The sequence below is a fragment of the Sebastes umbrosus genome, chromosome 17, assembly GCF_015220745.1.
Source record: "Sebastes umbrosus isolate fSebUmb1 chromosome 17, fSebUmb1.pri, whole genome shotgun sequence".
Lineage (NCBI taxonomy): Eukaryota > Metazoa > Chordata > Actinopteri > Perciformes > Sebastidae > Sebastes > Sebastes umbrosus.
This window is the reverse complement of record NC_051285.1, coordinates 9,598,275-9,621,409: the sequence shown is the minus strand read 5'-3', so window position 1 is coordinate 9,621,409 and position 23,135 is coordinate 9,598,275. Positions and strand designations below refer to the sequence as shown.

General features: G+C 38.3%; 1 protein-coding gene and 1 long non-coding RNA gene across 5 annotated transcripts in view; one reads left to right on the top strand and one right to left on the bottom strand.

The window, feature by feature from the left end:
* Window positions 1-6,690: 6,690 nt before the first annotated feature.
* The window catches only part of gabrg2 (gamma-aminobutyric acid type A receptor subunit gamma2), a 67,357-nt gene continuing 50,912 nt past the window's right edge, over window positions 6,691-23,135 (bottom strand). The window contains exons 7-10 of one of the 4 annotated variants that reach the window (XM_037748533.1): window positions 18,842-18,994; window positions 15,509-15,714; window positions 13,303-13,326; window positions 6,691-10,525 (exon numbers count right to left, since the gene is read on the bottom strand). In XM_037748533.1, the coding sequence (XP_037604461.1) occupies window positions 10,244-10,525; window positions 13,303-13,326; window positions 15,509-15,714; window positions 18,842-18,994 (665 nt within the window). In that variant the 3' untranslated portion in view covers window positions 6,691-10,243. The remainder of the gene's footprint in view (window positions 10,526-13,302; window positions 13,327-15,508; window positions 15,715-18,841; window positions 18,995-23,135) is intronic. The other 3 variants (XM_037748534.1, XM_037748535.1, XM_037748536.1) reach the window with 3 other exon arrangements.
* On the top strand, window positions 18,486-22,728 carry LOC119475651. The gene is made up of 2 exons (XR_005203842.1): window positions 18,486-18,666; window positions 22,647-22,728. It is a non-coding gene; the product is annotated as an uncharacterized LOC119475651 (long non-coding RNA).

The following is a 23,135-nucleotide window of genomic DNA, read 5'->3' as shown; positions in this document are numbered from 1 at the left end:
AAAAAAAAGTCATAGTATAGCATGTCGAAAAAAGTAAAAAAAAAAAAGTCATAGTATAGCATGTCGAAAAAAAAGTCATAGTATAGCATGTCGAAAAAAAAGTCATAGTATAGCATGTCGAAAAAAGTAAAAAAAAAAGTCATAGTATAGTATGTCGAAAAAAAAGTCATAGTATAGCATGTCGAAAAAAAAGTCATAGTATAGCATATCAGAAAAGAAAGTCATAGTATAGCATGTCGAAAAAAAAGTCATAGTATAGCATGTCGAAAAAAAAGTCATAGTATAGCATGTCGAAAAAAGTAAAAAAAAAGTCATAGTATAGTATGTCGAAAAAAAAGTCATAGTATAGCATGTCGAAAAAAAAGTCATAGTATAGCATGTCGAAAAAAAAGTCATAGTATAGCATGTCGAAAAAAGTAAAAAAAAAAAGTCATAGTATAGCATGTCGAAAAAAAAGTCATAGTATAGCATGTCGAAAAAAGTAAAAAAAAAAAGTCATAGTATAGCATGTCGAAAAAAGTAAAAAAAAAAGTCATAGTATAGTATGTCGAAAAAAAAGTCATAGTATAGCATGTCGAAAAAAAAGTCATAGTATAGCATGTCGAAAAAAAAGTCATAGTATAGCATGTCGAAAAAAGTAAAAAAAAAAGTCAGTATAGCATGTCGAAAAAAAAGTCATAGTATAGCATGTCGAAAAAAAAGTCATAGTATAGCATGTCGAAAAAAAAGTCATAGTATAGCATGTCGAAAAAAGTAAAAAAAAAAAGTCATAGTATAGTATGTCGAAAAAAAAGTCATAGTATAGCATGTCGAAAAAAAAGTCATAGTATAGCATGTCGAAAAAAGTAAAAAAAAGTCATAGTATAGTATGTCGAAAAAAAAGTCATAGTATAGCATGTCGAAAAAAAAGTCATAGTATAGCATGTCGAAAAAAAAGTCATAGTATAGCATGTCGAAAAAAGTAAAAAAAAAAAGTCATAGTATAGTATGTCGAAAAAAAAGTCATAGTATAGCATGTCGAAAAAAAAGTCATAGTATAGCATGTCGAAAAAAAAGTCATAGTATAGCATGTCGAAAAAAGTAAAAAAAAAAGTCATAGTATAGTATGTCGAAAAAAAAGTCATAGTATAGCATGTCGAAAAAAAAGTCATAGTATAGCATGTCGAAAAAAGTAAAAAAAAAAAGTCATAGTATAGCATGTCGAAAAAAAAGTGATAGTATAGCATGTCGAAAAAAAAGTCATAGTATAGCATGTCGAAAAAAAAGTCATAGTATAGCATGTCGAAAAAAAAGTCATAGTATAGCATGTCGAAAAAAGTAAAAAAAAAAGTCATAGTATAGCATGTCGAAAAAAAAGTCATAGTATAGCATGTCGAAAAAAAAGTCATAGTATAGCATGTCGAAAAAAGTAAAAAAAAAGTCATAGTATAGCATGTCGAAAAAAGTAAAAAAAAAAGTCATAGTATAGTATGTCGAAAAAAAAGTCATAGTATAGCATGTCGAAAAAAAAGTCATAGTATAGCATGTCGAAAAAAAAGTCATAGTATAGCATGTCGAAAAAAGTAAAAAAAAAAGTCATAGTATAGTATGTCGAAAAAAAAGTCATAGTATAGCATGTCGAAAAAAGTAAAAAAAAAAAAAGTCATAGTATAGTATGTCGAAAAAAAAGTCATAGTATAGCATGTCGAAAAAAGTAAAAAAAAAAAAGTCATAGTATAGTATGTCGAAAAAAAAGTCATAGTATAGCATGTCGAAAAAAGTAAAAAAAAAAAAGTCAGTATAGTATGTCGAAAAAAAAGTCATAGTATAGCATGTCGAAAAAAAAGTCATAGTATAGCATGTCGAAAAAAGTAAAAAAAAAAAAGTCATAGTATAGTATGTCGAAAAAAAAGTCATAGTATAGCATGTCGAAAAAAGTAAAAAAAAAAAAGTCAGTATAGTATGTCGAAAAAAAAGTCATAGTATAGCATGTCGAAAAAAAAGTCATAGTATAGCATGTCGAAAAAAAAGTCATAGTATAGCATGTCGAAAAAAGTAAAAAAAAAAAGTCATAGTATAGTATGTCGAAAAAAAAGTCATAGTATAGCATGTCGAAAAAAAAGTCATAGTATAGCATGTCGAAAAAAGTAAAAAAAAAAGTCATAGTATAGCATGTCGAAAAAAAAGTCATAGTATAGCATGTCGAAAAAAGTAAAAAAAAGTCATAGTATAGCATGTCGAAAAAAGTAAAAAAAAAAAGTCATAGTATAGTATGTCGAAAAAAAAGTCATAGTATAGCATGTCGAAAAAAAAGTCATAGCATAGCATGTCGAAAAAAAAGTCATAGTATAGCATGTCGAAAAAAGTAAAAAAAAAAAGTCATAGTATAGTATGTCGAAAAAAAAGTCATAGTATAGCATGTCGAAAAAAAAGTCATAGTATAGCATGTCGAAAAAAAAGTCAGTATAGCATGTCGAAAAAAGTAAAAAAAAAAAAGTCATAGTATAGTATGTCGAAAAAAAAGTCATAGTATAGCATGTCGAAAAAAAAGTCATAGTATAGCATGTCGAAAAAAGTAAAAAAAAAAGTCATAGTATAGTATGTCGAAAAAAAAGTCATAGTATAGCATGTCGAAAAAAAAGTCATAGTATAGCATGTCGAAAAAAGTAAAAAAAAAAAAGTCATAGTATAGTATGTCGAAAAAAAAGTCATAGTATAGCATGTCGAAAAAAAAGTCATAGTATAGCATGTCGAAAAAAGTAAAAAAAAAAAGTCAGTATAGCATGTCGAAAAAAAAGTCATAGTATAGCATATCAGAAAAGAAAGTCATAGTATAGCATGTCGAAAAAAATTAAAAAAAACGTCATAGTATAGTTTGTCGGAAAAAAAAGTTGGAGTATAGTATGTCGAAAAAAGTAAAAAAAAAAAAAGTTATAGTATATTATGTCGAAAAGAAAGTCATACTATACTATGTCAAAAAAAAAGTAATAGTAGAGAATGTGGAAAAAAAGACAGTATTGTATGTCAACAAAAAAGTCATAGTATAGTATGTCGAAAAAAGTGAAAAAAAGTCATAGTTTAGAATGTCAAAAAAAGTTTAACAATAGCAAAGTATAGTACGTCGAAAAAATAGAGCGTCAAATTTATCAACGGTAATTTCAAAGCCTGCCTTGGACTCAGCGGTACAATGTTATCATGAACACAGATTATAGTAGGTGCACATTTTCCAACATATGTGTGGAAACAATCAAATTGCTATAGATTTAAATCCCTGATATCACTCCATAATAAAAATCAAAAACTTGTACTCACCCATTAGAAGTTCATCCTACGGGCCTTTTGCTCACCAAAGTCATTAACAACACTGCTCAAGAAGACAACAGTCAATGTGCGAGAGGGCCCACTTACGCACTTAGAGAGATGAAGTGTGATCTGTGAGTGAGGTAGATAGTGAGTAGACAATGCTTCAAATATGGATATTGCTGCAAAGAAGCTACAAATTCCAAAACGTGGATGCTTTACACACCCGGCAGCAGAGAAGATCTATACAAGTATCTGACCAAATGTTCTTGAGTTAGAAAATACTTGCATTTATATAGCGCCCGCCTTTCTAGTCTTCCGAACACTCAAAACGCTTCACACTAAATGTCAGCATTCACCCATTCACAAACTGATGGCAGAGGCTGCCAACCTGCCCATCAGGATCTAATCTAAATACTTTATTCACACACTGATTGCACAGCCTTCGGGAGCAATTTGGGGTTAAGTATCTTGCTCAAGGAGACTTTGACATGTGGATCGAACCGCTGACCTTCCGATTGGTGGGCAACCCGCTCTACCTCTAAACCACAGCCTCCCCAGAAACATTATACAGAACATTATGATGCCGCAGTGAAGTTGACCTTTGACCTTTTGGATTTAAAATGTCATCGCTTCATCATTTTATCATATTGGACATTTGTGTGAAATTTTGTCATAATTAGCGTACAAACTCTTGAGTTATGGCCAAAAACATGTTTTGTGAGGTCACAGTGACATTTGACCACCAAATTCTAATCAGTTCATCCTTGAGTCCAAGTGGACGTTTGTGCCAAATTTGGAGAAATTCCCTAAAGGCGTTCCTGAGATATCACGTTCATGAGAATGGGATGGAATGCATGGACGACCCGAAAACATTATGCACTGCAGTCACCGGCGCAGAGGCATGAAAATGGGAGTCGGTATATTCATATTCTGGATATCTCACTGTGCACAGTGATGAAAGCATGAGGGTGAAGTCCTAAAAAGTGAGCCATGTGCAGACTACATTATTCATGCAGGACTCCCTGCACTCCCAGCTCTGTACTCGCTGAAGAGCCTGCACCTCAGCTGATGAAAGGGCTGTGACGGTACGGTGCTGTGGTACATTGCAGACGGTTGTGTAATAATCAGAGGGATTCACATGGCTGTCCTTTGCAGCTGCCACACTGCCCAGTGGAGGGAGAGGTGCCAGCGCAGGGTTCCATCAGCCAACTGCCGCTCTGTTTCAAGTGCACTTTCCTGGAAGGAAGAGAGTCACTGGACGAGACTAGAACAGGCTGTGCTATTCCTCCGTAAAAACTGTCCAATTAAATGAAAACATTCTTCTGATAGAGTAAGCCATGCCTAAACTAATTTTTAACAAGCTGTTTCCCTAAAAGCAGGTTAGTACTAAAATTACTTTTGTTTATGCATATATCAGATTACTCAGTGACACATGGTTTGCAATTATGCTTCATAAGTTGGCAATAAAAATGCACACAAGTCTGATTATTACACTGTAGGTTCAATACATATTGCTATTCCATATAACATCCACCATCTGCTTCCTCAAAACCGGTGGTGGCTGTATGGATGCTGGTTACCTCAGCCTCAGAAAAAGTTTCAATGTCGACAGCTCATCAAGATGAGTGACAAGTGCTGAAGTGTAAATTTGGCCAACTGACGCAGGGGAGGGCGGGACTATTAAATGTGTTTTGCATCCACAAGGGGGAAAATAATGATTTCCATCAATCCTTACTGGACAATTTGCAGACGAAGCTTTTTAAAATGCCTCAATGTCAGTTGTAATTTGCAACATGTAATTAAAGTGACTCCTTGACAGTTTATCAAATGACAATAAAACTGGATAAATGTGTTTATCGCAGTCTACTTTAATTACAACTTGTTCAAACACCTGACTATCTGACTGGATCAAATTAAAGAGGACCCATTATGCTTTTTTCCAGGTGCCTACTTGTATTGCGAGTTTCTACTAGAACATGTTTACATGATTTAATGTTCAAAAAATGATTTATTTTTCTCGTACCGGCTGTGCTGCACCCTTTTCACCCTTTGTCTGAAATGCTCCGTTTGAGCTCTGGCCCCGCCCTCTCGAAAAGCCCAGTGTGCTCTGATTGGTCAGCTGGCCCGCTGTTGTGATTGGTCAACCGAACCAAACTCATCGGACTCGGCTTCAGCTCCGCTCTAACTGGCTTAGTTTGAGTGCATGCCAAACTAGCCGCTAGGTAAAGTGTGTTACTTGGTGACATCACCACGTTACAGAAGAAGCAAGGCGTTTCAGGCAGTTCAGGAGCAGTGTTTCTGTGGGGGAGAGTAACTCCCGTTGGTGTGGACTTTGGGCTTTGTAACTTTGCAGAACCTTTACATGCACAAAAAACTATATAACACACTAAAGGAAAGGGGAAAAGCACAAAACCATATTAGGTCCTCTTTAACTAATGTGTCCTTACCAGTACTGTTCTGACTGAAGAGGAGGACTTTTGTTTTAGTATACCACAAGTTGTTTGCCTTTCGGAAGTCAGTGATTACTGTACTTTACTATTTATTACTACATTGTGATGCTTATATAATTATGTAGCTCCAAAATTGTAGCTTCTATACTCTCAATATTCTATATATCGTCTATTAGCATCAACCTCTCACACACTGCAGTGCTAGACTCTTGACAGGTTGATATGATCAACCTCCGTCTACGGCTCGAACTCCTGAATTGCCGGTCAAACCAATTTAGAATTACCTGGTAGCAAACAGTTAGTTAGTTAGTTAAATTTAAGACTGTCTGTCACATTTTTTTTCCCCAATTAGCTGAAATGTATAGTCACATTGCTCCACAATCAGCCGGTTTTGCCCACAAACTCTGATGTTTTAGTCTAATTGTGCAGGAGATGTGTGCTGCGAAGCAATCTGAGCTCCTGACAAGTTGTCAAAAAAGTGGTGGAAAGGAACATTTTCAACATCGCTGCTAAACTTCTCACATTGTTTCCTTTAAATAACTGTTCTAGGCCCAAAGAGGGAAAATTATGCAATATTTCACATAAAAAAAAAAGGAACATTAATCATCTTTCCCCTTTGGAAGGGGCCTGACCCCCAGGTTGGGAGCCAAATTACAAATGTAAAATAGTTCAAACAAATTCCACCTCGACCAGTAAAACAAAAGAGTAAAATGCTGCTTACACATTGATGAATCAGTAACAATCTCATAATCATATATATATATAATAAGAATATAGCACTTCAAGGAGATAATGCTGATAATACTTCTACCTAAGCATGACTTTGAATGCAGGACTTGCTCGTCTGTGCATAATGTCACATATCTGTAACAATATAGAATGACAATATTACTACCACAACGACTAACAATAGTACACATACGTTAATACATAATAATGATGAACCTATGCACACCGATAAATGCAACCATTTTATTGTAAAATTCCACAGCTATGTGCAATTCCCTTATGAAAAGGTTTTTTTTTCAGTACATGTATAGTATATTATGCAGACCCTAACAGAATTGATCAGTGCCCCTTTTATACAATACTCAAATATACATAGATGGCAAACAACTAACATAATGTATGTATGAGGATCATATGAAATTTATTTTGTTCTTGGATACCTTTGAGCTCTGTAATTCCAGTGCGTATTATTTTGTTTTCTGCAGCTTGACAAAATACATAACAATAGAAAATATCTACATGTGCGGTTCACATTTGTGTCTCACTTGTGGGTCCCAAAATAAAGAAAATTGTCAAAAATAGGTACAGTGTAATAAAAGTCCATGTCAATGCAGGCAAAGGACTGAGACCAGATGAAACCAATGATTGAATAAGTCCTGATTCTGAAACATATCCAACATGCACACTACTGAATACAAACAGTATCTTCCATACACCTTTATAGCTCTGCATTTACAGTAGAGTGCACAAAAAATATAATCAACAAGCTTTTACCGTCATGGAAAAAAATTAAATACCATAAAGGATGTTTGTTTTTTTGCACCGCTGTTGTTCACAAGACATGCTCGGTTATTTACAAACCCAGCGTACTGATAAAGTCAGATTCAGTCTGAATCAGAAATGTCTTCCTGTTCACCCTGATACAATGATTTGTTTTCGTTGGTCTGGTCTACATTCGAACAATTGTCCTCATGCTATTGGTTCTGTACCAAAACACAAAAACAAACAAAGAAATATACAAAAAAAACCAATGTCTGAGGGAATATCGGTGTGGCCAACTTTTGCTGCATAGCATTTCCTACAAGAAAACACTCACTTTTAGCATATGTTTTTTTCTTCAAGGCAGTAAAAGTGGATTCACAAATGATATAATAGTTTGATATTCTCTATTGCATGTGTGTCAGTTTGGCACTTTATAAGATGCGATCACTCTTTTACACTTCTTTAAACTACAGAACACTGATGATGACCGGTCTAAAATGCTATTTGACACACGTACGTCCCTAAAGATGCGAGAGATAGAGTATGTGCTACACTGAAGACAGACGACTAAGTGGCAGCTTCGGAACACAACAGGACCACCATTAAAATACAAAAGGGAAAGAACTTCAGGAAATATGAGATAATCTGGTAAATGCATATGCTAGTATCATCACTAATGCTTTATTAAAGATGGAAATATCAAGACCAATGAAATCCCTTGTGGAGGTGGAAAAAGGTGGAGATAATCAATAGTCACTTAGACAAGCAAATGTTCTTCTTCTGGTGGCTTGGGAACTGTTTTTTCTGTTTTTTTTCTTCCCCCCCTGAAAATATTCAAGTCTACTACTCAGAAGCTGCACAACAGGTAATGTTGCAACTCACTAATTCAACAGATATAACAGTTTTGACAGGCCTTTGTGAGAGTAGTGTACATCGATCACAACATAGAAAACACAAGATAAATAAGCTCAAGCTCCATTGACACATCAAACAAAAATGTATCTTTGATATAAATGACAGCATTCTGTGTTTCTTTTTCAGGGGCTATATGGACATAAAATATTTTTTTTCAATAAAATAAATAAATAAATACCATTAATGAATAAATAAATAAATACCCCATTACCCCCAAAGTATTCTACATGGTCAGTCCAGCATAATACAATAAGTCTAATATACTGTGTGGTGATATACTGTAACAATGCTGAAATTACAAAATATATACCCTTTTACAAAATCCCAAGGGCTCAACTAGTGTATTCTTCCGTTCATAATTTATGTACATAAACAATGTGATTTACACCCATCCCTTGTGAGTTTTACAAATCCTACTGAAGCACTGTCTCCATTTGTTGCATACCGGTGTCTATCAAAATTGTAATCTGTAAGGGGGTTGTAATTCGTGTGCGTTACATGTTATCATACACAACATTTACAATTCAGATGCTTTCGCTGTGTTCTCCGTTCTCTTCACACATTATGCCATTCAAAGCTAATTTTTAATGGAAAAAAAGTCAAAACAAATTAAAGATAAGAATGAAATTCCGCCCAGCCAGTGAACCAATTTCCTCACAATGTAATAATTTATATTCCCAATGTGTTTCTCCTTAAAGAGACAGAAAGGGAGATGCTTGATAATAAGGCCTACACATCTCTTCTCGACACAAGCAGATGCTTTTGAATGAAGCTCTTAAGTTTATTTATTATCAGTTTGTTTTGTTGCTCATCTTAGAAGAATGACACATAGGATGAACCCTGTCCCACTGCAAGGATTTCAAAATACCCAAAAGCTGTCTGTATTGACATTCACATTAAAGTGTAGATTAGTTTGAATTCCCCTATTTGAAACTCGCCCGCTGGTTACGCCGTTGAAGTGATCACTCTGCTAATGTAAAGGGCAAAAAAGTGATTCGTTTTTATAAGAAAACCTAACTTGTTTTAATACGGTTTCTCTTGTAAAAGCTTGCATAACCAAAATACAACAGCAGTGTGTCATTATGCAAATGCACACTTTTAACAGCAAATGGAGGAGAGGATGAGAGGTCAGTGTTGTCTATACTGTAAGCTAATAGCTGTGAGGAAAATGATTAAACCAGTTATCTGGCCTGAAATTCCGGGCCGATCCTCCCACCTGTATGCAAAGATGATTTCCTCAACTTAAAAAGAATAAACCGGGCACATTTTTATCATTTCATTTTCCAATTTTCCTAGAAAATAGTATAATTAAATCTTGAATGCTAATCAACAGTGCACTTTTTTTTTTAAATGTTTCCATAGCCAACAATAGAAGACCATAAAAGATGTTGATTTTTGGCCTGAAAGGTGCATGCAATAAATGTAAACCACTATGTAATAGTAAAATATATACAGTGTCTGTACAGTTTGTCCATAAACAGCATCATCTCTCTCCGACCACACATGAAAAATGCAATGTTTAGTTGTGCCAAAACTTAAAGCTAAATAAAAAATAAATTAGCATCACTGTCTAACACAGCTCTGTTAAAGTGCTTCAGATTGTGTGTTTTAGTATGTTAAGTGAAAAATACAAATGAAAACAAAATAATAAGACATAATTAATGTCATTTAGATATTTCTGTTAGGGGTTTGCTGTGATCTGAATTGCTATATATTTGAATTGCTCGTCTAAAAATAAAGTAATTAGGAAAAATCGCTTTGAGAAGAAATGGAGAGGAAATTCAAAATAAAAAGTCCAAAACTAAATCATGAAAACAAAACTTATGATTCCTCTTAATTGCTCACACAATCAATGTTCTCAAAACACATCTACAAACCTCCTCATAGTGGTTAAATGTAGTGCTACAACATTTGCAATGTCTGTCAAAGTTATCAAATAGAATTACTAAAATTCAAAGAGATTAAAACTAAGGGATTAAAGGAAATTCTTTAAATCGAATCGGTGGGTATTTCAGTGGGTCCCCTCCTTCTAAATGTCCCTTGCTGGCACAGAGCAGATGTAGAATGTAATGAGCTGTATGATGAGGCTGGGTACACACCCAGGCCTAGAGATAGAGATAGGAGACCCAGTAGACCAGGTTGAAGAGACCAAACGCAGTGGGGAAGAAGATGCGCGCATAAGAGTCTAACCTCTGGATGCGGATGTGCAACCTGCCGTGCCGCCAGGCTCCGGAGCGGCAGTCTTCGAAACAGCAGAAGAAGCTGGTGCAGTCCTTCCCGTCCAGACACTCGTAACCGTACTCTTCGTCTCGCTCCTGCATGTGCGTGGCGTTGTTCATCTGAATGGCTGTGGCCGAGCGTGGACGGATGTCTACCGTGGGTGTCTGCTTTTAACAGGACAAAATGACACAGTTAGCTGTCAAAGCCCCTCCAGGGTGCCGCAATCAAGACCTCACTGACATAACAGGGGACCTAATTTGAGCTGCCATTTCCTGTCTCCCGCTTCAATTTATGTCATTAGTCGGCAAAATGTAATTTGCACCTTCAATTTTGCAAATGGACCCTTTCAATGTCACGAAAATACAAATTGAGCCATAACTACCACCTGTAGTTGTAATTATTGAGGCTTACGGTGACAAAGGGGTCAGTCGTCCCGGTGGAACGCATGATGCAAATTATACCTTTGTGCTGGGGAATAACTGGCAGGCTGAGGTAGTCATAATATTTATAGTACAGTAGTCCATATTGCTTTATTTAGCAGCTATATAAAGCTAGTGCTGGGCAATGCCACTGCATTTATTATTCTGATTATGCTACTGCTGCTGCTGCACATCAGTTAAAGGTGCTCAATACGGAATTTGGAGCATTTCTATTGCCTCCTGTTGAGTGAAGCAGCGCGTCCCCTAGTGTCTTCGCTGGAACTGGTGGACATGTAGTGCTGAGAATTAACATTATAGACATGACCACTGACTATTTGTATAACGATTGAGCCACAAATTCATAGTCTGACCATACACGGTCCAGCCATATACTCGGTTTTGACCGATTCTTGTTTAAATGTCTTAATGCCCTGTGACTCAACAAAATGTCATAATTTGGACCCGGATGTTGTGAGCATAATGCATTCATAAGATCTGTTGTAACTGGCTTATGATGCATCATAAAGCTATGCTCAGGGGAGGCGCATGTGTTGGCAGATGTGCAGCACACGGCTCAACGTTTCTCCAGCCCACTCTTTCTGTCACTAAATGGGTTAAAATAAACCTCCTTTTTAGACTGTGCTCACCACTGGAGGGCACATGCCTTTTAATTGTGAAGACTCCTAAAATAGGACATCAGTGAGTCTGTGGCTCTGCCATTCTAAAGGGAGACAATTAGTATTCAAACAGACTGTTTTCCTCAGCTTTTATCTTGAAATACCATGCCACCTTTGCACAAATTGGAATTCTGGCTCTCTGGCAGATTAAATGCCCTCTTTCCCTTCTTTGGCAGAGGTTGGTTGACCTTGCTGATAAACTAGGGTGTCAAGCTCATCATTTATAAAAGACAGTCGAGCATATTCCAAAGTTCAACTTCTAAGAATTTCACATTACTACTTTCCCTCAAAAAAAGTGGTCATTTACGTTGTTCTTTATGACATAGTAACAATAATCTATAAATGACTGAAGCCCTCCAAATTTGTTTTACAGCATGTATTTATGCTCTGTCTTAATCACTTCTTTTTTTATAATTACAACAAACATCACAAAACAGTAAATATTTTTTTTTCAGGAATGTTTTTGGCCCCATTTTTATGCATCGACAATAGGCATGCTTGCTGCAAAAAATAAAAAATAAATGAAAAAAAATAGGTCATTGCGGTTTTAGTTTGAAAATAACATTATCTGCTGTAAGCATGCATTCTCAAACAAGCTTAAAAATGCTTAAACTTGATTGAACTGTTCATTCCCTACAACTTCTCGTCTTGCCCAGCACTAGTGCAAAAAACCTGCCGCCCTTTGAAAACGATACATAACCACAAACAAAACAACATACGGGTTAGTTTCAGCATTTGTTGTCCTTATTTGATGGACAGTATGTTGAGGCAATGAACAGGTTATGACTCGGTTCTCAAAGGGGATCAGTTGCACTGGAGGAAAGCGCAGCGGAAAGCTCAAGCAGAAGGAGCACTAACAGCATCCTGCCGCCTGGCCTGGTCAAGCTGGGCTGTGCTTTGTCGGTGTTAGCAAAAAAAATAAAACAACAACAAAGAAACAACACAAGTGGCATTGGCAACTTTAACTGGCTGAAAGTAGACAACCTCTCAGAGGAGACAAAAGGCGGAAACATTCAGGATGCTGGAAGATCCCTTTAGTTATCAGTTGAATATTTAATGGTTAAATAAAGGTGGATTTTTCCAGCGGTACATCTAGACTAGTGTAGGCTGAAGATCTAACTGATCTGACCTTAAAAATATTCCTCCCAGTAAAATATTGATGTGGAAAAGCAGATCATCTTGTCTTGACTGTGTGTGTGTTGGGTTAAATTTAGCACTTTTACTAGCTCCCACCCACCCTGGCTGCTTTTTTGAGGTGTTTAAAGATTAGCATGTGTTAATCTTCTGAATGGACCTCCAACTCTAATTAGACTTAACACAGTGCAGGGGTTGTCTGTTTCAGTCTGTTAAGGCTCTGCTGACTCTGTAGGAAGCGTCAGGTTGAGAAGCCCAACAAACACACAGGTATAGATTTACTGGCAGGAGGAGGGAAAGAAACAGGAAGCTATTGCAGCAGCTGCTAGTTCACTAGTGGTTACAACAACAACAAAGAAGTGAAACAGGACAGAGGGAGCCAGAATGAGTCCACGCTGGGCCGGGACTATTACATTCCTCTGGACACTGTGATATGTGGGATGCTTATTTAAACATTTTTTTTTTTTTTTTTTTTAAACTGCTTAAGTACGTCTGGCTGGCTGCCTCCGCACTGTGCACCGCAGAGCGCTCCTTTTAATGTTATCTCGGATACCTATTTAGTAACTGACGAGGAGCACAGTAAGAATGCAGGTAGATAAAGAGGGAGCAGAGAGAGGCATATCTGCTGTAGAACAGACAGTAAAGCAGTGAGGTGCTGGGGGCTCAAAGAGCCAAAATGCAGCAGACACATGCAGTCAGACACAGGCAATATACCTTTGAGGAAAAGAGCCGGAGGAGCTTTTGTCCAGACAGGAAACAAAGAGAATGTGGAATTGAAAGAGAGTAACAAAAAAACAAAGAATACATGTAAACAGAAAACATCAATAAAAATAAAAATAAACACAAGATAATGTGTGAAAATCACTCTGCCGTCTAACGCAAAATGGAAAGATACTGTAGAGAGACATACAGTACATGTTATACGAACAGACAAAAGGGGAGATGCATGGTGGGATACGTGTATCTCACATGACTCTTACGCCAGCATCACCTTAGGAAAAATATTACAGATGCAAAACTGGAGAGATTAAGTAAACACCATCTGTAATGCAGAGTTCAAATACTCCCTGTGATAAAAGCTGAAAATCCCTCTGCTTTTTAGGAAGCTCACGTGGAACCAAAACAGCTTTACAAGTAGTGAGAGAAACTTTTCTTTATTTACAATTCCTCGATTTCCTATTCTTTTAAACAATTCATGAATATCAAAGGAATTTCAGTAAAAGACCTCCTTTTCTTTACACACTTCCTCCTTCCCGTGTCTTGGCAAGTCATGCAGAGAACCTAGAAAAGCCCCTCTGAGATGGCAAACTGGCATTACACCTTCCACTTCATTAGTCATTCAGCCATCCACGAGAGAAGTTGGACCATGTGCAAAACCTTAGTTACAGAGGCTGAAAGTGGAGCGCCCCACTTTTCCCCAAAGTTCCAGTTCAATACTCCTGTTCACCCGAGCACAGTGTAGTTACTGTAGAGGTTTAAGATTTAATATCTTTCAAGTCCAATCCCCCCCCCCCCCCAAAAAAATGCCATGACTTCAAAGATGGATTTCAGTTACCTACAACCCTTTAGAAAAAGTATTGCAACTTTAAAAAGGCATTCAAATTAGGACTGTCAATCGATTCAAATAGTTAATTGTGATTAATTGCAAATTAATCGCACATTTTTTATCTGTTCAAAATGTACCTGAAAGGGAGATTTGTCAAGTATTAATACTCATATATGCTTGCTTTATGCAAACGTATGTATATATTTCTTATTGGAAATTAATTAACAACACAAAACAATGACAAATATTGCCCAGAAAGCGCAAGTTTGTAGCGTTATTTAGCCTCCTTCATGACAAGCTAGTATGACATGGTTGGTACCAATGGATTCCTTAGGTTTAGTTTAGTAAGTTTATTTCTAGTTTGATATGATACCAGTATCTTCACTCAAGCTTTAAACATGAGCCTGCTACAACCTCTGTAAGATCATCTAATGTAATGCGTTAAAACAAATTTGCGTTGATGTGTTATTATCGCGTTAACTTTGACAGCCCTAATTAAAATATAATTTGTTTCCACTAAGTAGACATCAAGAAGTACTTTTTAACTAATTTTCATGAAAATCTTCATTTTAGTAGGGCTGCACATATGAGGAATATACACGTTAATGCTGTTGAATATCGCAATAACAATACTACTTGTGATAGATAAACAGATATTAAAGTGTACTCAGCTCTGCCTTTCTGCTGCTTTCAGTTTGTTGCTAAAATATATCAAATTACTTGTTTAATTAAAAAAAAAAATTAAAGGAAATTATTTTTCCAACATACATACATATATTGTGCAGCCCTTATTTCTAGAACCTTAAGTCATCTCTAGCTGATTATGGAGAAGTGCTAGTCTCGCCGTCGAGGGCAAACATTCTCGGCTCCGTAAGTACTTGTATATATGGTGAGAGATCATGGCCCTTCAACCGGGCTGCCATGATCTCTTGAGGGATTTAAGGCTCACATCACATGACTCCAACTCTCCTGTCATGTGACACGGCTCTAAATTACAACTGTAACAGATATGTGGCGGATTAGGGAAAGGTTGGAGCAGCACGCCTCGCTCATTGAGTAATTTGCGTGGTGGTCCCGGGGAATTGATGCTCCCTTAGGAGAGGAGTGTTTAGCTTTTTTTTTTTCCAAGGCTTAATCCCTTTACTGTAATACAGTGGGGGATGGGCAGAGAGCTTGTGAGGAGAACTTGACATTTCACCTAAATAAAGGATACTGTAAACACTGTAAAGATATGACACAGAGGTATAGAACATAAATCAAATGTGAAATTGAACAACTTTTCTTGGTCAGAAATTGAAACGTCAAGAAAGTGTCATCTAAAAAAAATAAATAAAAACAAATCACCACTTCAATTAGTTTTAAAGAGACACTCACCGGGTTTTTCTTCTTCTTGTCCTTTTTGGCGCTCGGCTTCCTGTTGCTGACAAAGTAGTGCAGCGCGCCATACTCTATAAGGGCGGCGAAGACGAAGATGAAGCAGACGGACACAAACAGGTCCATGGCGGTCACATAGGAAACCTTTGGAAGGGATTTCCTGGCAATGGTACTCAGCGTGGTCATGGTCAGCACAGTAGTGATGCCTGGTAATGAGATCGGAGAGAACAGACAAGATGAGATCTGTGCTAAATAAAGACTAAATAGAAATGTGCACGAATGAACTTTTTTGCACTTTCCACATCGAGTTCAAAGTTATGTGTCATTTTCACATTCTGCATTACCGTTTCATCTAAAACATGCCCTATAATTTTATTATATATTGTCAAAAAAATGTTATGCTGCATTTCTTATATTGTGTCTTAAAGTGTCTGTTTTTAACAGTAGTTTGCCATACTGTACATTATAATATTGAAAAAAGGCAACACAGTGATAGTTATAACATGAATACAAGCATCTTGCAGCATTTAACATGTTCTTAAATCTGTCATGAAGTTGAACGTGATGTGCATGATGCTCGAAGCTTAAAATAATTAATATGAAATGATTGCATTTGTCACCAATAGGATATTCTCTATTCTATTCTTTTGTTTGACGATAACTTACAAAATCCCCTTACAAAATTGTGACAACGGAAAGTTAAGATCAAAACAAGAAATTATTAATTATTTTAAATTAATTAAATTAATGAATTAATTACTTTATATACACTTCTATATATCTAAGTCTATATACTAGAATGACAAATATTGTCCGGAAACACTCACAGGTACTGCATTTAGCATAAAAAATATGCTCAAATCATAACATGGCAAACTGCAGCCCAACAGGCAACAACAGCTGTCAGTGTGTCAGTGTGCTGACTTGACTATGACTTGCCCAAAACTGTGGGCATGTCTGTAAAGGGGAGACACGTGGGTACCCATATAACCCATTTTAATTCACATATCTTGAGGTCAGAGGTCAAGGGACCCCTTTGAAAATGGCCATTACTGTTTTTCTTCGCTAAAATTTAAAGCGTTATTTAGTCTCCTTCATCTCCTTCAGCTAGTATGACATGGTTGTTACCAATGGATTCCTTAGGTTTAGTTTAGGTCTAGTTTGATATACCAGTATATTCACTCAAGCTTTAAAAACCAGAGGTCAAGGGACCCCTTTGAAAATGGCCTCTATATATCTGTCTATCTATATATATATATATAAAAGAGGATTAATGTTGACTCTTTAATTGCAAGCTCTTGCAGCTAGTCGCCCATGAGGATGGAGCGAGCAGCTGTTTTACCGTCCCCTTGATCCACACACTTTACTGGTTTACGGTTTAGCTGCCATTGACCACCACACTGATATACAACATTGCTTTATCCACCATCTGGTAACCCCTATCCCCTTTTACTAGCTCTGTCTGTCTCTAACGATGATGTACTGTAGATGGAGGCTGGCTGATGGGACACGATGAGGAAATGCGTTTATAAGTACACTGATACAACAGATTACCAACAGCAGCATCACAACCCCTCAAACAGCAACAAACACAAGAGTGCCTCCTTCCTAAATAGATCATACTTGTAAGGGAACTTGTTTTGTGTATGGGAGATGATTTATGTCTAAATTTAAAGTGCACTGAAAAACATCAGACCACGTCAAGATTAACATTGCAGTGTTGCGAGTGAATTGATATATTTCCGGACGGCATTGAAGGATTAAGAATTATGTCATCTGCATTAATCCGCTTCCTAACCACCTGGCTTCCTGTACCTCCCCGCATCATCTTTCAAAGGAAATTAAGATATTTGACTCTCGGTACAATTTTAGCAGGGAATTAATAGTGTTATTATTTCGACTGCAAATCATGTCTGGAGCTGCATAAGCAGGGGGAAAACAAAACAACCTATTTTTAGAGAGATTAATGATGGACAAAGTAACGATGATAGTGAGGTGGAATGAGGGTTTCTGCCCGCGGGGGATTGTTTTACATTCAGTTATGCTCGCTAATGATCACATCACGTCGACTTGAGGTCAGGACTTAGAGCCTTAAGGGGCCCGAAAGGAAAGCTGACTAAGGAATATGGACGTAACTGCATCACGAGTGAACTTCTGAGGATGTCCACTGGACGCCAAGGGCAAGTTCAAAAGCTGACAAATTTCCTTGAAATCCTCACTCTTTCGCCCTCGTTTTTTTCTTATTGCATTCAGTGAAGAGGCCACCTGCATTCTTTTTGTGCTGAGGCTGCATCTCTGCAACTTCCCTGCTGTATTGCATAATTAATGCCTCATTAAGGCATGCATGAAAACATATGTGCCAAGATAGGCTCCTCTAATCAAGATGGACTAGATTCCTAAGCAGCTGCCCTGTCTCAGAGGGGGAAAAAGAGGAGGAGGAGGAAGGATGGTGAAGGAGAAGACAAAAAGGAAAGGAGAGAATGGCAGGAAAGAGGAAGCTTAAGCCGACTGCTTTTCAGTTGGAGGTGGGTTCTTGATGTGTTTCATAGCAGAGAGTAATTAAGGCCATGGTGGCTAATGAACCTCACTGGTTTAACTGCAGCATATGTGTGTTTGGGATAGGCGGGAGGATTATAAAAATTAACCAGAGCAAAGGCACTGTCGAGGCTTGGTGAGCAGTTACAGAAGAGAGGGATATCTAAAAGAAAATAAATGTAAAATATTTTCTTTTCAATTTATTACTGCTAACTGACTTTTCTTTTTTTTTTAAATGACCTATTTTGCGTATTTTCAGGTGCATACTTGTATTTTGGGTTACTACTAGATCAAGTTTACATGCTTTAATGTACAAAAAATGCTTTACTTTTCTCATACCGGCCGTGCTGCAGCACCTCTTTTCACCCTCTGTCTGTTTGCGCTCCTACCAAAAAAAGCCCAGTCTGCTCTGATTGGTCAGCTGGCCCACTCTCTTGTGATTGGTCAACCAAACCAAACCAAACCAAACTCTTTATACTCTCCAGCTCCGCTCTAACTAGCTTTGTTTTAGGGTGTGCCCAACTAGGTGCTAGACAGGTATTATCCAAATGCATTACTTAGTGACATCACCACGTTACGGAAGAAAAGGCAGAACTTCAATGAAGGCGTTTCAGACAGTTCAGGTGCAATGTTTCTGTTGGGGAGAGTAACTCTCTTTGGCGTGAACTTTTGGCTTTGTAACGACCTTTTACATGCACAAAAATACTATATAACACACTAAAGGAAAGGGAGATAGCACAAAAGCAAAATAGGTCCTCTTTAAACTGATTTCTTTCTTCTTCTTCTTTTTCTTTTTACCTAATGATGTCCTGGCAGGTACTGCATCCTTATTGATCCAGAACGACACCCAGGAGAGGACAACAATCAGAGTGCATGGGATGTAGGTCTGAATAGTGAAGTAGCCCATTCTCCTGCTCAGGTCAAAGAAGACGGTCAGCACCACGTAGTCTCCTGGAGTTAGAGAGAGCAAAAATAACAGGAGAAAAAGAAAGATAGAGTCAGGGCATGTGGAATGTGCACCAAAACACAAGGGATATAAAGTTAATATGCTGATGTCGAAACATATGATAGCACATTATCTACGATCAGAGAACGCTGTCAACACAGAAAGCACCGAGTGTATATTTAACAAACTGTTAAGTCACGGGCTGATCAATACGTAATGTTGTGTAACCAAAAATCTTCCCGGCATGTTTGCCCAAGGCAGATCTAAAATGAAACGGAGTGTTCCAGAGAGCTGGAGCCGGACTTGCTTGGATACACACACACACACACACGAACCCTCGTCTCCTGCCAGTAGTTAGCTGGACCATGAACACCAGCATCCAGCTGATGATGAGCCATCCCTGGGCTGGCTGGCCGACCCCAGCAGATGTTCGGTGTTAGGAGGTTGAGGTTAGCCGAGCCCAGATAGCACTGACCCTGACAATATGGATCATCCGGCCTGCCTGTTTAAAATGCAGGCTAAGCACGAATGCACACACCCTCTTGCACCACACAAAATGTGCAAGGAGGGTGAATTGAACCAGGACCAAACAGAAAGACAGAACAAACTAATCACACACTCGTTCCAGCAGCAGTCCTATACCAGCTTGACAATGCCGCAATGCTTGCCAATAGTTACTGTGCTCTCGAGCTGTACTACCCATGTACCTGTCTGCCTGTTTCCCTGAGTTTAATGGCAGTTCACCGCTGGCCTCCAGCTCAGTCAGTTGTCTGCTAATTGATTAACATCAGGCTGTTAACAGTGTCGGAAACCTCCCCTGGCCTCTCGCTGTGGCTTGCAACCTGCAGGGCACAAACCTACTCTCTCTCAGCCATGTATCTACAGTGTGTGTGTGTGTGTGTGTGTGTGTGTGTTTGTGTGTGTGTGTTTAAGCACCCTCTGCACACGGAGCAGTCTCTGCAGCTGGGGGATCGAACAGCTGGCTAATAATTCTCCTCATACTGCAGTTTATTGAAAAACACCCAACATCTGTGTATTTGTGTGTTAATGAGAGACAGAGAGGGAAAGAGATGAGACTGTCAGTGTTTATTATGCCTGCGAACATGTGCACTCTCTGTGTGTGTGTGTGTGTGTGTGTGTGTGTGTGTGTGTGTGTGTGTGTGTGTGTGTGTGTGTGTGTGAGTAAGTCCACGTAGTGTCTGGACAGGGACCAAGTCTTTGTGATTCATCCCACCATGCACCTCTGTTCAGCCAGCCATTGATAGCATCATTAAATAAACCAATGTGCAATAACCCCGGCAGCACAACCATAACTGTTCATATCACCATGCGTGCTTTCTGCTGATGCAGGCAGGTGCGCGGTATATTACAGTGCGCCGCCTCGGTTTTGTAGGAGTACGGGAGACACATGAAGGCTGCTCTCAGGGGTCCCGCAGCCCACTATTTTGTTTTTATTAACATTACATTAGCAGGGGCCCAAAACGGAGACCCCTGACAGCTGAGAAACTGCCGGTTAATACACTTTCCAGCTCGGTCAGCAGCACAAAGCCTCCTTCACATTTCCTCGGACTCTTAATGATAATGGGATTTCCACCGCAGGGGTGAGGTCGGCTGGTGCGAGACCCTCCTGCCGTACGCCTCTCTTCGTCTGTTCGCCAGTTTCATTAAAGGCCACAGCACTTGCCAGGAAGACACTTTGAGGAGGTTCTATTGACCGGTGCCCTCCATTCTGGCAGGCTGATGTATCTGTATCAGCCCCCTTCTGCCATTATGATTCTGTAGTAATGCATCAGTTTGTTAATGACTTCCTGATTCCACTCAAGACAAAATGGTTTCCAGTTCCCTTACTGGTTTAAGTGTCTGGCCGGGATTTCACAACATTACCGTATGGGGAGCAAATAGTTTAGTGCTCCAGATAAACAGTCCCAACACAATTAGTGGACTGTGTGAACGTGTTTTGCATGTTGTTTATTTGTACTTGATTGCCTGTTTGAGTGACTTTTAAAGTGTGGGCATGGAGGAAGCAGTGGGGGGCTCTTTTTCTACCACCACACCAAATTCCGTTCTCAAATTTAACTCTATAAAAGGACCAGTGTGGTTTAGTGGCATCTAGTGGTGTGGTTGCAGATTGCAACCAACTGAACACCCCTCCACTCACTCCTCCCTTTCCCAAGCATGCAGAGAACTACGGTGGCCTTCAGGTAATGTTAAAAAGGCAAAAAACTCTCTCTAGAGACAGTACTTGGTTTGTCTGTTCTGGGCTACTGTAGAAACATGGCGGAGCAACATGGTGGTACATTGGTATCGTGCTAGCTGTGTAACATATAGAGTGCATGCATACTGGTTCATACGTATTTCAACAAAATATTTCACAAAACTTTTAAATATGCCGTCAAACTTTTCACTTGAAAAAAAAAAATCCATAAATAGAGATGTATTACATTCATCAATCAGTTAATTTGCTAATTCGAGGCAGCCAATGTTTGGTTGGTCCGATCTGGGCTACTGTAGAAACATGGCAGAGCAACATAGTGGACTCTGTGAAGAGGACCCGCTCCTTATGTAGATATGAAGGGTTTATTCTAAGTTAAAGAAAACACAATGATTCTTAGTTTTAGGTTATTAAACACTAATGAAAACATAGTTATGAATATTATATTCTATTTCTGCCAATAGTTCCCCTTAAACGCTACACACTAGTGCTTTAAAGTGTCTTTAAATACGTATTAGTTACTTCTCAAAATCCACATGAACCACTCTTAGAAAAAAATAAAATAATGGATCCACTGTACAGCACTTATATGAAAAGAAAATATGTCAAAATGGTTCGCCTTTTACTCCCGTTTATTTTCTTCTTCCAAAACAGCGGTGAAGAACATCAGGAGCAAATGCCAGGAGCTGAGCTTTCATTAAAACAGAATTATGACTGGTGTGTTAACTGCATGCCAAATTAATCAGAGCATACAAGGCCAAATTGCCTCCTAAGTTAACCGGTTGCTGACAAGCAAAGTAGCATTTAAAAGGCTATTTTTTAAACTGAGTCCGGCGCAGTGCTCACTCCACATAAAACTACATAACATTACATTACTTCCAGTAAACTTCATGGAGAACAATGAGGGCAAAACAGCATCAGCGATTGGTTTTAACCAAATATTCTTTGGTTTAGCTCAGCTAAAAACACAAAGGCACAAAATCCGTCAGCATATTAGCGAGTCGTTTGTAACCGATCTTTCCTCTGCTCCACTCTGTGTATATGTGGAGAGGCTGAGCCCCGCACTCGGTGAAACACAAGGAAATTAATGATTGTGTGAAATTTTAGCAGATTTCTTCATTCATAATGAATATAGGGGAAACACTGCACTACCGATGTTGTATTTTTGGAAATATTAAAGAGGATTTATTATACTCATTTTCAGGTTCCAACTTGTATTTTGGGTTCTACTACAACATATTTACATGCTTTAATGATAAAAAAAACGCTTTATTTCAACCGAACCAAGCTCTCGGGCTCCGCTCTAGCTCAGTTCTAACTAGCTCTATTTCAGGGCGTGCCAAACTAGCCGCTAGGCAGGTATTATGCAAATGTGTTACTTGGTGACATCACCACTTAATGGAAGAAAAGGCAGGACTTCAAGCGAGGCATTTCAGGCAGTTCAGGAGCAGTGTTTCTGTGGGGGAGATTAACTCCCTTTGGCGTAGACTTTTGGGCTTTGTAACTTTACAGACTTTTTACATGCACGAAAAACTATATAACACTAAAGGAAAAGGAAAAAACACAAAATAATAGGTCCTCTTTAATATTATCCCAATGAAAGCAGTTTATGGAGCTGTCCCTCCATGTCTCCACTCCGGATCAGATAGAGAAAAAAGTTGAACCTGATTGTTATTGCTTCAGATTCAACTTATAAGTTTCCTCTTTTTATTTTTTTTACATTTGCACATTTTGTTCAAGTTAATGTGCCGTATAAGCAAGGTAGATGGAGGTTCACACGTGTACGCACGCATCGACGCCGTGTGTGTGGGATGAAAGGTCCCTATTTATTTCTCATTTCAAGACTGCCGCTGAGATATCAAAGCATCCGAGCCTTCGTGCCTGCGTTCCTCCTAATGGGAGCCCTCAAACTAACCTTAGCTAGATCTCCCCCA